At 38.3% G+C, this 15364-nt stretch overlaps 1 protein-coding gene across 1 annotated transcript in view; it reads right to left on the bottom strand.

The window, feature by feature from the left end:
* Positions 1-660: 660 nt before the first annotated feature.
* chs1 (chitin synthase 1) overlaps positions 661-15364 on the bottom strand; it is a 28982-nt gene continuing 14278 nt past the window's right edge. Inside the window, exons 13-34 of the mRNA XM_028582750.1 lie at positions 13869-14033; positions 13628-13775; positions 13149-13214; positions 12869-13044; positions 12712-12770; positions 12022-12222; positions 11734-11902; positions 11138-11253; positions 10431-10610; positions 10205-10309; positions 9932-10046; positions 9344-9425; positions 9040-9254; positions 8636-8745; positions 8385-8466; positions 7795-7948; positions 7385-7489; positions 6880-6990; positions 6118-6255; positions 5873-5952; positions 5505-5571; positions 661-1046 (exon numbers count right to left, since the gene is read on the bottom strand). Coding sequence (XP_028438551.1) covers positions 969-1046; positions 5505-5571; positions 5873-5952; positions 6118-6255; positions 6880-6990; positions 7385-7489; positions 7795-7948; positions 8385-8466; positions 8636-8745; positions 9040-9254; positions 9344-9425; positions 9932-10046; positions 10205-10309; positions 10431-10610; positions 11138-11253; positions 11734-11902; positions 12022-12222; positions 12712-12770; positions 12869-13044; positions 13149-13214; positions 13628-13775; positions 13869-14033 — 2722 coding nt within the window. The 3' untranslated portion in view covers positions 661-968. The remainder of the gene's footprint in view (positions 1047-5504; positions 5572-5872; positions 5953-6117; positions 6256-6879; positions 6991-7384; positions 7490-7794; positions 7949-8384; positions 8467-8635; positions 8746-9039; positions 9255-9343; positions 9426-9931; positions 10047-10204; positions 10310-10430; positions 10611-11137; positions 11254-11733; positions 11903-12021; positions 12223-12711; positions 12771-12868; positions 13045-13148; positions 13215-13627; positions 13776-13868; positions 14034-15364) is intronic.

The raw sequence follows: 15364 nt of genomic DNA, 5'->3' as shown, positions 1-15364 counted from the left end.
ATTTTTCTTGGAAAAATTAAAATGATTTCCTTCCATCAACATCTACTTCCTTATGATTAAAAAATGAATGAATTTAATACAGGCAGGCAATCAGGAACAATCACCAATTAACACAGATTTTTCTGCACACCTTTTGATAATTGATTGATTAAATGTGAAGTGTATCTTTAAGGATTTTTTAGTTTTTAGTTTCCGATGGGATGTGCAGTCTGGACAACATAACACTTTTTACATTACATTACATGACATTCAGCTGATGCTTTTATCCAAAGTGACTTCCAATTACAGTTTTTTACAATCACTTTGGCGCTAATTTCAGAACCTTGACGTCATTTTCAAAACTCTAGACACAAAACTCAAAACGATCATCACTAAATGATCTTTCAATGCTGGAAGAGTCATCCATTACTATACAGACATCTACTGCATAGCACAGCGTGGCTGCAACACCGGCACCCTGAAATCACACAGGCTATCCAATGTTCAAAACATTGCATTGTGCTATCTTTAAATAAATATTGCACATGCACAACCATTGGTTCAAAAAACTAATTTATGATGAAATACCATTGAAACATTACTTTAGATCACCCACACACAAGCTACCCATAGTTTCACTGTGTCATCGTTTGTACAATCATTAAATATTGTAGTACAAAATAGGTTATACATGTTTTATTATGGTATTGGTATTCAATTGACAAACAAAGCGTATTGGATCGGTTTTCTTTGTGCTACTCAAATCTAGCTTTGAGCTAAAACACCTGCTGCTGAATAGCTGAAAACGAGATGATTTCCTGTGACATCAAGATATACCGTTCAATCATTAAAATGTACTGTATTTGGGGCATTGTGAAAGCTGGAAAAAGAAGTATTTGATTGGCAGCCCTTAGATGGTGAGAGGCCTGCTGGTGATCCAAATAAGTGCTGGTTGTTAGGTTGTACTGGTTATAGTTGGTTGTTATGGACTACAGATCATCACTGGTAATGGAAAGTCCATTGGCAGAGTGGTTTTCCAGAGTCAACTCATAATCATCATCTTCCACCTAGGTGACAGGAAAGCACACACACATAAGATCTCATGGGCAGCATTGGTGAGACTTATCCTAACTGAGTTTCTATGTTCTATGTTAACAGAATGATGATGTCTCTGGCTTTAAATGTTACTAACTGTTCTTTGGCCATGTTTGTTGCACCCAGCTTTTGTTCTGATCAACACAAAATTTGATTTATTATTGAAATAAATATTATAGATACAATACTGAATCAAAACCTTTTGAAAAGCTGCTTTGTCTTCAAAAGATTTGAGCTTTTGTAAAACATAATTAGTACAGCCTGCCAATTTATGCTGTTTAAAATGTTGGAATGTCACAATTATACCCACATGGTTATACAAAAATAGATGTTTAAATGTAGATGATTGAAGTTGAAGCTATTCAAACAAAGACAATTAGTTCTGTGTTCATTGATTTCACCTAGATGGCTTTGTTAGTGAGTGTATCTCTAAAAAGATTGGAGGTTGTCTGTATGAATGTCATTGTCATTAGTTGTTCTGACATTTTTATTTTGCTATCTTATTTTATTGTATCTTATTTTTTTTTATCTTATTTATTATTTCTAGTATATTTCTTGTATTTTCTGTATGTGTGTGAGGTAGTATGTGTGTATGTCCTTGGTTACTTGTAACTTGCTGCTGTAACAGAGTAATTTCCCAATTTGGGATTAATAAAATCTATCTATCTATCTATCTATCTATCTATCTATCTATCTATCTATCTATCTATCTATCTATCTATCTATCTATCTATCTATCTTCCACTGGACTAAATTACAGAAGTGTTAGCTAAGTAGGTAAAACTCATTGGGATTAATTAAGTAATGTATCAATCTTAAATATTTTTGAAATCTCATATGTTCAGTAGCATTCTTACGATAGAAGATTAGGGCCACGTGAAAAAAATGTATTGAGTTCTGAAATTAAAATGACTTTAATCTCAGAACGCAATACATTTTTTCACATGTGGCCCTAATCCTTTTCCATTACATTCTCAATTGTCAGATCATTGAATATTTTCAGTTTTCCATTAAATTAATCTATCCCCAAGTTTTTTTCCTATTCAGTGAAAATGAGTAAAACAGCGTCCTCTGCATGGCAGTATGTGGTCAATGTTAATGAGTTTGTGTGGTGACCATAGACTGGTGGTGACAGATGGTGTTGCAAATAGTAAATAAATAAATAAATACATCATGAATAAATAAATGAGGCAATAAATACATAAATAATTAAATAAATGTAATTATTTCATGGTACTTTTATTTCATAAGTCCATATTTATTTATTTCAAGAGACTTTTATTTCATAAGTCCACATTTATTTATTTCAAGAGACTTTTATTTTCCTAATGCCACATTTATTTATTTCCAGTTCTTATATGCAAATCAGGGGGCGTGGCTATCTTTTACATTCAGAACAGAGCCGTGGGCAAAAAAAGGCTGGCGAAGTGAGAGTGCAACACTGTACTCTTTACCCAGCGCACAGTCACCTATTCTGGGGTAATTAGACCACCAACTAGCGCTGACCTGACGGAGCACCACGACCGGCAGTTTGCGGTGCTGTGTGCCCAGCCCACAGTCACCTATTCTGGGGTAACTATACGACCAACTAGCGTTGACCTGACAGAGCACCACAACAGGCAGCTGGTGGTACTTTGTCCACTGCGGGTTGACACGACAGCTGAGGCGTTGTTAAAGTGTAAATTGCAGGTCACATTTTTCATGAAGTTAAGCAATGTGCTTATTAAACATAAAGATTAGAGCCGTCCACCATTGTTTTGTATGGCTTTTTATAACAAATTGCTGAATATAATATGAAAAGTTGGAACTTTTTACAGTGGTTTTAAGCACTCCCCCTCCCTTCCACTAAGACTAGAGTTACCGTATGTCTAACCACGGGTAGCAGTTATATTGGAGACCTAGAAAAAATGGTGAACTATTGTGTTTGTGCGGGATGTACGATACATCAGAAACAGAGGGTCCACTAGGAGAAACGGCTGATTCGTGCCTGGGTGAGGTTAGTAGCTACGAAGTGGGCTGATTTTAGTGCTGTGACCCACTCTCTCCTCTGCTGCTGCGCTGTGGCCCTGTGTGTGTGTGTGAAAGACGGCTGGCCAGCGAGGTTGTCAGGTGCTTGTTGAATTTAACTCCGAAAAGACAGTTAACCCCAGGTTCCCATTAATCTTATGATGGACATGTGTTGTGATATTTAAACAAACGATCCGTCAACGGCGAAATAAAAGCCTCTTATTTACGAGAGCGGTCTGAGAGACCTCCGGTGTGTCCGAGCGAGACTGTCCGAGCGACGAGCCAGCGGCCGGGGCAGGCACTGCTGGTTGTCGCGTTACTTTATGGAGCTTCTCAACTCCGAAAACTTTGAAGCAAATTGTCATTTTAGCAACGATTTTCGCAAGACTGCCTATATTCGAAATCTAAACAGTTAATTTCTCGCCTAAAACGTTGTCAGAAGTGAATTTAGTGATGAATAAGACGGCGAAAATTGTTAAAATTGTCCTGTTGTTGGTCTGCCAAAGAAGTCCCATTCACCTTGTTCTGAATGTGAGAGATAGCCACGCCCCCTGATTTGCATATAAGAACTGGAAATAAATACAGAGTGAAAATAAGGAAAATAAAAGTCTCTTGAAATAAATAAATGTGGACTTATGAAATAAAAGTCTCTTGAAATAAATAAATATGGACTTATGAAATAAAAGTACCATGAAATAATTACATTTATTTAATTATTTATGTTTTTATTGCCTCATTTATTTATTTCATGATGTATTTATTTATTTATTCATTTATTTAATTGTGAATAAAACGGCATTCTATAGTTTAGAGCCAGTTAACCTGAAAAAAATAAATAGGTCTGGCAATGCGAGACTAACCTGAAAATGACTCCGAAACTGGACCTACACACTGGTAAACAAGGAGGACGAAGTCGCAGCGCATGGCAGTCCAAAGACTTATCAAAATATTTCAGACAAGGAGTACCGTTACAGTGGGGAAACATCTGGACACTTTGCTACCATGGAGGACAGTGGTCGTCTTCAAACACTGGTACGTGAGTTAAACACCCTCCCCCTCCCTGCTCGCGCTGTGGCTTTCCTTATGGCAAAGGACCAGCTTTGGCTGTCCTTAACATAACTTTACTGTTGTATGTGCAATTGTTGATGTTGGCATATTGCTTGTAATGGGTTTGCCTGAATTTAGCTGTTTGTGGGACACCATAGTTACACCATAGGCTACTGCAGTTTGATATTTTAGTTCACCTATTTGGCTGAATGTGACTGTTTGCAGTACATGCAGAAGTTGCTTATTGGATTGTTATCATCCTTCCTTTTCTTTTTAAGTTGTACTGTATAATGAGTTATTTGTTTTAATAACTACCCCTGCTAAGGAATACTGCATTAATATGGAGCCAGCTGTTGTTGTTGGTGGTCCTGTGTGGGGTACCCTGCTGTTCGTTTCATTTGCTTTATGAAACTCAAACACTGTAAAAGTCTTTCATTATTCCCCTGTTAGTCAAGGCTGATCTGTACTTCGTTTGCAACTAGGTTGCATTTCAGAGAATGTGGTTTAGTATGGAGTGTCATTAAGTGTTTGGATGTCTGAACTAGCTGTCATTATGTTTGAATTGATAGTTTAGATGTGTGTATAGTTAAGTCCCTTGGCAATTTAGTTCTCTTTCTTTAACATGTTTAAGTTGACAGGCCCAAGTGGTATGTGCCTTAACCTCCTGAGACCCAGCCCATTGACTTATGTCCACTGTAGTGGACATTTGAGTTTCATTACTCTCCTTGAAATCGTTTGTGCAAGTCTCTTAATTCCCGCTGTACTGTACAGAGGACATCCTGGGCTTTTCAGTGATGTGTTATTTGATTGGCTGGGAGGCCGGGAACCGCCTCTTTCTTTCAATCCAAAATGGACAGCATAGGAACAAGCACATTTTATGGAAAGATAAGAGATGAGTCAAATATTATTTGTCAATGGTTTTGTTACTATGATAATCATATATTTTCTTGTTCATTAAGGTGTTAGGAATCATATATTGAGTTCGGATAGAAACTACATTATGTATCTTTTGAAAAATTTGCCATTTTATGAATGTCAATTATAGTGGACATCAGGACTATCTTCATGTAAATAATGACTCCACATCTACCAAATTGTCTTTTTTCGTATTCAAATGATCCTGTTGTCCACTACAGTGGACATTCTTTAAATAAATAAAAATAAAAAAATTTAAATTGTAAGATGTTTTTTTAACCTTAAACAGGTATGGAATCACAAAAAAATCTGATTAGGAAAAACAAACTTTTCCTCGGTTCTCAGGAATCAAGCCTCTGCCAGTCTTGTGAGTTGTCTTCTGACAAGACCAATTAAAAAAAAAAAAAATCCCTGTAGTTTTATATAGGTGTGTGTGTATGTGTTTGAGTGTTGTTGCTTACATTGTCTCTCTGTTTGTAGTCTTTCTCTGTGCTGCGATAGGACACCACATGGATCAGAGTGTAGACTCTGTAAACAGAGAGGCACCAAGATGAGACACGAAAGGCAGGAATTTATTAATCAAAATTTCCCTGCTCATGGTGGGGGGAAATATTCAGAAGTAGTTTAAAATATTTGGTATTTCTTTGCCACATAATCAAATCTCCAGTGTCTGAAAGTTCGGACGTTCCAATTCCTGCTTAGTTTTCAACGTCAGTCTGTGAGTTAGCAGTGGGGGCTGTCAAATACAGGTCTGATATTACAGCTATAAAAACTGAATGTGAAGTGATTAGAAGTTATGAAAATTCTGTGTGTGTGTGTGTGTGTGTACCTGTGATATAACATGGCCAGAAACTGGATTATGAGAAGAATAGCAAAAGACAACAGGAACATCAAACTGACAGGCTCCACCTGTCACACAAAATGACAGTAATGGTGATTACTTTTAGCAGGAGTTACAGCAGTATTGACAAACGTTCAGAAATATGTCACAGTCCTCCTTTAACTATCTCTATCTCTGCAGCACATGCATTCACGACTGGCTGTTTGTCTGTTTGTATATGTGTCTGTCCAAACCTTGAGGACTTCATCAGATAAAGTTCCATTTGGAAAGTATTTAGGGATCTTGATGCTGATGACATCATTTCCAATGGCCTGCAGGAAGAAGGTAGCTACCACCCACAGCACGTTGATGATGAAATACAGGAAGACGGCCTGTGGGGAGGAAGGAGAATTTAAAACAGCCTACTACTCTTAGCCTAAGTCTTCATACTAATTACTAAGAACATGTCAATCTTAATTTCCCAGAAAGACCTAAAATGTCCCATGAGTCTTTGCTCATTGTCATTCCCATTCCAAACAACCCAGTCAAGGGGTGTTTTCTGAATAATAAAGTAATTAACGAAGCTAGCAATTTCTACTTAGAGTAGGACTTAAAAATAGCAATTGCACATAAGTTTAAAAACTGTCATCATTGTACACTTAAGTTTGTCCACAAAACTGCACTGACAATTGTTTTTCAAATGTAAAATGTCACGCTCAATACAGCCTGCAATTCTATGCTAACTTGTTCTTAGTTCTAAATTGTGCAACAGTAAAGAGAAGTGAAGTCTTTGGCCCTTTCTGTAGTAGAGCCCTCAGTAGGCACACTACCAATTCAGACTTATGTGTTAATGAGTTAATAAATAAATAAATAGTTACAAAAATAAACTGTCCTAACACATTATCACTATTTCAAGGTCCAAGCAATAGATGCACACTTCATGTGAGACAAAAATTAATGCCACAAACACAAAAAAAGAGAAACATTTGTAAAAACAGTAAATGCAGTTAACTGACCTTGTTGCGTAGTGACTTTAGTTCTGTGGTAACTTCCTCCAGATGTGCTTTACTGTCTTTAATAGGTGACAGGTAGCGCTCCAGTAACTTGTCCCAGAAGTCTTGCTCACCCTAAACACACACACAAATGCATGCATTTTATTTGAATTAAGGCAAAAGTGGAACTTAATGGCTCCATAGGCAATGCTGGTTTATCTGACTGAGGCCACCACAAAGATGATCATGAAATAATATTACAGTACGGTTACTTCTTTTTTTGTTGATGTACCTTAATTTAAAGTAAAGCTGCAAAAACATTTGTACATCTACCTGGCTTAGTCCCCTTACCCTCTCAGTTATAAACTATTATTGTAGCAATACATTTTTTTGACTACCCATTTAAGTTACTATTAGTTTATCTGTAGTAAAAAAAAAAAGTATAGCTCTCTTCAGCCAACAATGTGACTTGCTAGCTGTTGTACAGTATTTGCTTCTCACAGAGCCAGGGGCTGAATCAGCATCCTACCTCATCAAGTTTTTGCACTTGCGGGGCGGTGAGTGTTTTCTTGATGGCGTTGGTTACTCTCTTATGTAATTTCTCTGCATGACTGGTTTTGAGGATACGCCGAGCCTGGAAAAGGAAGAAAATCAATCATTCGGGGATTCAATAATTCCTCTGGTCCTTCTTTCGTTTTACGTTTAGTTTTTTAATGAAATGAAAATCCTCTGAAATAGAAGCATTTAAATGTAATAAATACAATTACATATCTTATTTATAATGGTAATGTTATAATGGAAATACTTGAAAATAGAGAACTGAAAATATTTCACTTATTTTAAGACATCAGTACTATTTCTTTTAAAAACAAATCAGTGGCTTATATTTATTATTATTATTATTATTATTATTATTATTATTATTATTATTATTATTACATGCTCTTCCAGTGCATATTCTAACTCCTCAAGCTGGCTTTCTGACAGAACATCTTCAGGCCCCACTCCACTTAGCTCTTGGTTAAGAGTGTCTGTTAACATTAAGACCAACTCCTCACACACATCATCCTCATCTTTGTTACGGAGTGTGTATCTGAGGACAAAAAAAGCACATAAACAAGTAATTACACAGATGCAATCAATTTTAGCTGATACAACAGTGTGACTGTGTTTTGAAACTGCCTTAGGACACAAAAAATACACACTTAATGAATAGCAGAAACATACAACTTATGCTTGTACACATACCTACAAGTAAACAACACACACACATGAGCGGGTAATATTATACAATGTTTTCCTATCAATTAAAACATTGGATACAAATTTGAGATTTGTCGATGAGTGTGTCTAAAGACCATGTGATAACATAAGTAACAACACGTACAGACACGTATAAAATGTGTAAACAAATGGATACAAAATAGTTTATACATTTTTCTTTCACTGTACATTTCGTGCAAACATTGCCACCATTTTTGTGGATATTGTGGCAAAAGCCTGAAGACATTTCTCTGTTATTTATTTACCGTATTTGTTCTTGAAGATTTCTCTTCATGTTGGCATAAGTCAGTTTCTTCAAAAACTCCTCTTTTACCGGCTGTACCCAGTCTACAAACACACACACAAACACACACACACACACACACACACACACACACACACACACACACACACACACACACACACACACACACACACACAATCATTGTTGTACGCTATACTTACTGTGTTCTACATAATGACTTGTATGAACAAACACAGTTAAGGCGCTTCTCACCTTTGGGAGGAAGCTCCTCTGTTTCCTCCAGGTCAGCAATCACTGAGGAATCATCATCATCATCTTCATCGGATCCACTCTCCATGCTGCTTTTTTTGACACTGTTATCACTGCACACAGAAACACACATTTGTGTGGGTAGTATGGATATCATAATTCAAGTGTTCATGTGTTTTTGTTCTGCTACATGGACAGAGTATAATCTAAATCCAAGTCAGCAGTATGTAGAAGTGAGTTTGTGTTCATGGGTGTGTTACTAATCTCATGAGTGTCAGTTTGGTCAAATGATTAAGCAGCTGATTAACTTCATGGCAGAAAAGGTTTCTGATGGATTGAGTGAGATTTCTAGTGTCCGAATAGATTATTGATAAACAGAAGATGAGAAAGAAAAGACAAATCAATACCTGCTACTGGAGGCAGCGTCATTGCCTTTGTCCGCCTTCTCATTGAGTTTGTCAGTTGGAAGTTCTTTAGCTCCTTCAACAGCTTTGGTTGAATCGACTTTGGTTTGAGGCTCCCTCTCTGCAGCTGCCTGGTTGGTGATTGTAAGGGGAAGGGCTTGCTGTGCAATCTGGCCTGTGATCTGTCGAAGCATCAGGTGCTCTGTTTCCTGTGTTACCTGTAAAACCACGGGATAAAATTAATGAATCCGTCAATCTATTCATCCACTGGAAGGCTTCTCAGTAGCTGTTTGGTAACAGTACCTACCTGCATCTTTATGTCCCAGCAGCAGAGTCTACAGTTCTTGTCACACAGTAAATTCTGGTTCTTCTTCACTTCTCCTTCTCCCCTGAGAGACAGACAGAATGATGGACAGTGAGAAAAAACATACTGTCAATTATTATCGTGATTGTGACAGTGAGGGATTATGGGGAAAGCAGATTTGGATAAATTTAAAACAAATAATTCCTTGCTGCCTCCACATATCTGTTGGATAAGCGAATCATTGGTCAACAATAGCCTGCTCCCATCATGACCTGAACTAGTTAAGCAGGGCAAAGAGGATGGATGACTGGATGTATTTCATCAGCTTAAATTTTACGTAACTGTACAGTATCACATATCATGATATACCCTCAGTCAGCCCACACCATTAGATGAAATCAGAAGTCAGGTAATCAACCAATAGATTGGCTTTAGATTATGGATTCTTTGATTTGTAAATTAGGGGGTTTACTGCTTTTCTTTGCTTAATATCATAAAAAATTAAAGTAATTAATGGATGAATCAATAATGAAAATGATCGTTTGCAGGCGAAAGTACCACTATTTCTTCTAACAATGATCAATGCATTACTTGGATTCCCTTGTGCCCCAGGACACAATGTGCATGTTAACCAGTGAGTAGATGGTGAGTAGGAGGTATCCACTGGGGATACAGATGAAATACATGAGACCATAGATAATCATCCCTGGAGGAGAAAATAACATATCATAAATCCGTTAACGTTACATAACATAAGAACATAATTTAACAGAACATAAAGCTGGTAACATAATACTGTATAACAAAACTGTTTCCATGTTATAAAATGCAAATAATGTTTATAATAATATAATCTAAGCATACCCCACTCCTCTGGGTGTAGTATAGCTGTGACTGCATACATGATTGCCATAGAAACCAAAAACAAGCCCGTCGGGGTCAGGAAGGTTTGCTGAATCACCATGTCACCTAAAAGGGGAACATAGTGCACGTACATTTAGGGGTTTCAAATAAATGTACTAGATAATAATATTGAAGAAAGGAAAAAAATAAGTCACACAGTAATATAAAGTCACAAGTTTTTACCCACCGATGATGGAAAAAAGGGATGCAGTCATAAGGAACGCATATAGAACACTCATAATGGCAGCAATGGTTATTTGGGTATTAGGCTTGGCCACAAAACAGACGATGACGTAGAACACAGGAGGAATGCTTGCGATGATGATGGAAATTGTTCCAGCGAGTTTGAAGACAAACTGGAAAGCACCTGAGAGAGAGAGAGAGAGAGAGAGAGAGAATTACATTTTATTATAAAGTATGTTTTGATTTAGGCCAAGTCCATAGATGTTTTATGAAAAAGATACAGTCAGCCAAGATGGCGACCCATTCATTCCAATTAATAGGACAGAAAAACTTTATTCTTCATAAAATTACTGTCTGCGTGAAAATCTTACAATGTGAATACTTCCAAAATCCATATTTACAAACCAACCAATCAGAATATGACATGGATTGATGCAGAATACACAAGTTAGCTAGCGTAACTCGTAAATCCATTGTCTATGAACAGGTACACTTAACTAGCAAAACAATTATTTTAGTCTCTAATTCATCTAAATGCAGAAAGAGCCTGACCTGATTGATGCATTCAAACCCCCCTGACTCGTAAAAAAGTATGATAAGGGGAAATGGATGGAAATGATAGAGAAGAAGAATATGTTTGCCCAACTGCGGTCAATAGAAAACCCCCAAGAAGGAAGTGCTTGTAGAGTAATGAACTAGACCTGAACCTACCTGCTATCATGAGAGTCACAGAAGCTGGACCAAGGATAGAGGAACCAACAGTGAACATCTGGTAGAAGATGTAAAGCCTGGAGATGGACGAGTTTCTTTTCACTGTCTCTTCACCGCTGCCATGTAAGTCACAACCACAGAAAAGTTCATATTAATACAATGTACATGTCATAGGGTCTGATTCAAGATGTATAGCCTGTAGATATCACTGAAATACCAGAAAAAAAAATAGAATCAAATGAGAACTTAGCAAATTTTAATAAATGCAAGGCACACTGCACTGCCTTTCTTGTTGAAGACTCCTCGATCAGTTGCGTCTTTGTTATTCTTGTCTCTGCCAACCTTTATTTTGCTGTGAAGTTAAATGACAATGGACATTTTTTCCGCTCAGAGTTTTTTAGCTTCAAGGCGTTCAGGCCGCTCCAGCAAAAAAACGCTCAGCAACGGAAAAAAAGCGAGCAAAATGCCTCACTCTCAAATACTTCACTCTCAATGAAAATAATAACAAAAAGCTGCCCCCCAGGCTGCTAAATGTGCTCTGTCTGATTGCGGCCTAAGGGTAAACTCCACTATTATTAATAATAAACAACACTAACCTGTGCAGAAGGTCCAGTGTATTAGCCAGTGTAGATGGTCCCCATCGTCTCCTCTGGTTATAAAACTCTTTGAACTCTTCTGGTGAGTTGGTGTATGCATCCGATGCAGCATTGTATTCGACACGCCACCCTTGTTGCAGTAACAAAGTACAAAGCCAACGATCCTCTCCTACAAATATATACATGCACAAACAAGACGCAAATATGAGACAAGACGCGAACAGTCGAAAAAAGGCAAAGAGATAAAACTAGGCCAGGTAAAAATGGCCGGTGCACTTTCCAACCAACCTTGGTCATATTGCACATATTCCGAAGCTCTGGTTGCAGTTGTTGTGTATCTCTTCAATACATTGTCATCCATTAAGGCCGATCCTCTGAACAGACTGAAACATCCTGGGCTGCACAGCACGGAGCCAAAGACATGCTCTGCTGTCTTCTGTAGCCAGTGGCCTACTGCATACTCAAACTTCTGATACCACACCATGGGACCTGATGTACAACAAATACACATTTCCAATTAATAACTACAGGATACTATGTAATGAAGTTCCCACCTAAGCAACCGATAAACAGTTATTAAAGTGTAACCAGTTCTGCCTTTCTTGCAGTTTTCTACAGATATTTTCTTTCAACTCACACAGCAAATCTCTGTCTTTTGCGATGTATCGCAGCCGATGTGTATATTGGGCCAGTTTATATTGCGATGTTGATTAAAAAATATATATATATATATATATATATATATTGTGCAGCCCTAATATACATTTAGGGCATGAATTTAGGTTGCTTTCCCACTGCAACTGGGTCTACAAATTCCAGCTAGTAGATACTTTGCTATGTCCTACTGTGTTGAATGGGTCCAGTGGAAGCCTCTACATAACCCCAGCTGCCATTATGGTTACACTATACTGGCTCTACATGCCAGCTGCACAGGGCAACAAGTAAAGTAAAATGAAGGCCAAAACAATGTCTACTTACCCATACCAGTAGGATGGATTCTACCACACGCAGCACCTACGTTTTGATACATCCTCAACCTGTCAATATAAATGGTTTTTTTAATTACTATGTTGTTTAAAAATGTTTTATATACAATAATAACTGAAAAACAATTGTTGCTTTGTCTGCCACTGACCTATCTACAAGCAGAATCACAGCTTTAGGTTGGAAGTCTGTGTCTCCGTCCAGAGCCAGGATGTATGTATTGTCATCTGAGATGTATCTTCTCTTGTAGTCATTGTCATACTGAGGCATCATATAAATCTCTCCATACATAGAGATCATACTGTCTCTGCACGGGTTATTCTGGCGCTGGGCAAAACAGGATAGATATTTTAAATATTAAAATATTTTGTACACATACTGTCAAAATACCATTATGTACACTTTTTATACAAAAAGCAGAACAGTCTTACTGTGATCTTCTGAGGATTCTTGACGATGTAGCCCTTCCAGCCAAGTAGATAGTACATATACATAATCTGAAAGTCATATACAGTAATGTATAGTGTAAAAATCCAAGACCTGCTCTTAAAGAAATGGGTGCAATTTAAATAGTGTATTTTTCCCACAAAGACTTTAACAGAGGTGACTTATCTATTATTAATTTCATTATTCGAGAGACATAAAATTGTGTGTAAAGGAACCATAATACAAATAGGAAACAGTATAAATATACCCACAATATTATAAAGCATATCTCAATTCTAAACCTTACTTATTACTGGGCAAGCCTGTATATTTCAATAGAGGACTCAGGCCTTTCTTTTAGCAATGCCCTGCATCATACTAATGCAGTTTTAACTGGGAACTACCTGGTGAAAATCGTTTACTGTTGGCCAGTGAATAGCATCTTGTTCCTTAAAAAAACACCACTACTTCACCATAACCATACCTGGGACCATCTTTTCTTATTCCTGATGAGTTCTTTGTCTTTTAGGTGAACATAGAGCATGTTGCCTTCTGGCATAACAAACATTAGCCTGCCACCGTAGGGAGTCTCACTGATCGACACTTCATCTGGTTCTTTGTTGGTAAACACTCTGAATGGATGGATGGATAGATGGTTGGTTAGAAGGATTGATGGATGGATAGATAAATGTAAAGCTGGATAAGAGACTGATGGATAATCTCACCTATAAACTTCTAGGACAACATGGATCAAGTCGGTAACGTAAGAGTTAACCAGCCTCTTGTCTGTGTCCTTTTCAGTCATGAAGGCATCGTCTACGTAAATGTGACTTTCAAAGTTAAAACAGTCCTTATGTTCCTCCTTTGGATCACCTCGATAGCGGTCCAACCTGAAACAACAACAAACAACTGTACCAATACTGCAAACACTATTGTTGAATTACGTGGGAGCCAGAGGGAGCCAAGCTCCCATAGAGTGAGGACTGGCTCCCATGAAAGCACCAAAGTCAAAAATCTGAGGGGGTCTCTCATATCTGAAGGTGTCTGCCATATGTGGCATTGTAATTTAATCTTAATCAACGCTCATTATTCATCCCTGTGCGATCTCTTACCATTAAAGATGTTAAATTAAAATATAGGCTACTACGGACGTAGACCTGAGCCTACCCTACGCTCATGAACGCAGCATGACTGCACTTCATGACCACACCACTAGGCTACGTGAGCAAACCGCATACGATCGATTTCACAGCACTTGCAAGTCCGAAGAAGTGATCTTGCTTTTGTCATTAGTTTTGTTTTCAATAACATTGTAAACCGTGGCAGTAAGCCAACAGCTACGTGCAAGGTGTAACATTGGACTTCATCAGGCATCTCAGAACGCACCCAGGCAGGTCAGTCACTCACACGCTAATGTGAAAGAGACGTTATTTAGCATATATCGTCATAGGTAACAAGCTAACTAATCGCTAAGTGTTATGCTAATGCTGGGAACAGGCAGATTATATCTTTATAGTTAGATATAATCTGCCTGTAGCAGTAGTTGCTGAGGCTCAGACATCCATGGCGCACAGGAGGCAGGACACACTGATCCATCTCCCCAGGAACAAACGCAGTGTCGGGGGGCAAACTCATGTGATGCGTAATTGATCCCGTGGATGATTTGTAGGCTATTAAGTGAACAATGTGTACCCCGGTCCACCAAACACTGGGTCTTAATTCTGCACATATTTGTGTTACTGTAGTCCTATTTACTATTTCATTATTTCATCCATGCGTGGCGCAGCGGATCCGTGCGCACTGTCACCTGCCGTGGAGACGCTGGCCTCACTAACCTCTCCTCCTCTGAGTCGGGTCTCTCTTGCGCTGAACTCAGTTTCTCTGAGCGTACTAACACTTAGGGCCCTATTTTAACAATCTGAAACGCAAGTATGAAACGCAAAACGCAAGTAGCTTTGTGGGCGGATCTCGTAAATCTAAAATGGGTTGGTCTGAAGTAGCTAGGTGTTGTTTGGGCGTAACGTGCAATAAACCAATCAGAGCGTCATCTCACATTCCCTTTAAGAGCAGGCGCGCTTGATCCATGGCGGATTGCTATTATAACAGTGGATTTTCCTGGCGCACGCCAGCGGGAGCTGTCCGAGATGCGGCAAAGTAATAAATGCCCGTCTTGGCCGGGTGGCGATGTTGCTGCGGCCTCTAGGGCGCATCTCCTCAAGGC

The sequence above is a fragment of the Perca flavescens genome, chromosome 1, assembly GCF_004354835.1.
Source record: "Perca flavescens isolate YP-PL-M2 chromosome 1, PFLA_1.0, whole genome shotgun sequence".
Classification (NCBI taxonomy): Eukaryota; Metazoa; Chordata; class Actinopteri; order Perciformes; family Percidae; genus Perca; species Perca flavescens.
The sequence above is the reverse complement of the archived record's forward strand: the minus strand, read 5'-3'. Positions and strand labels throughout refer to the sequence as shown.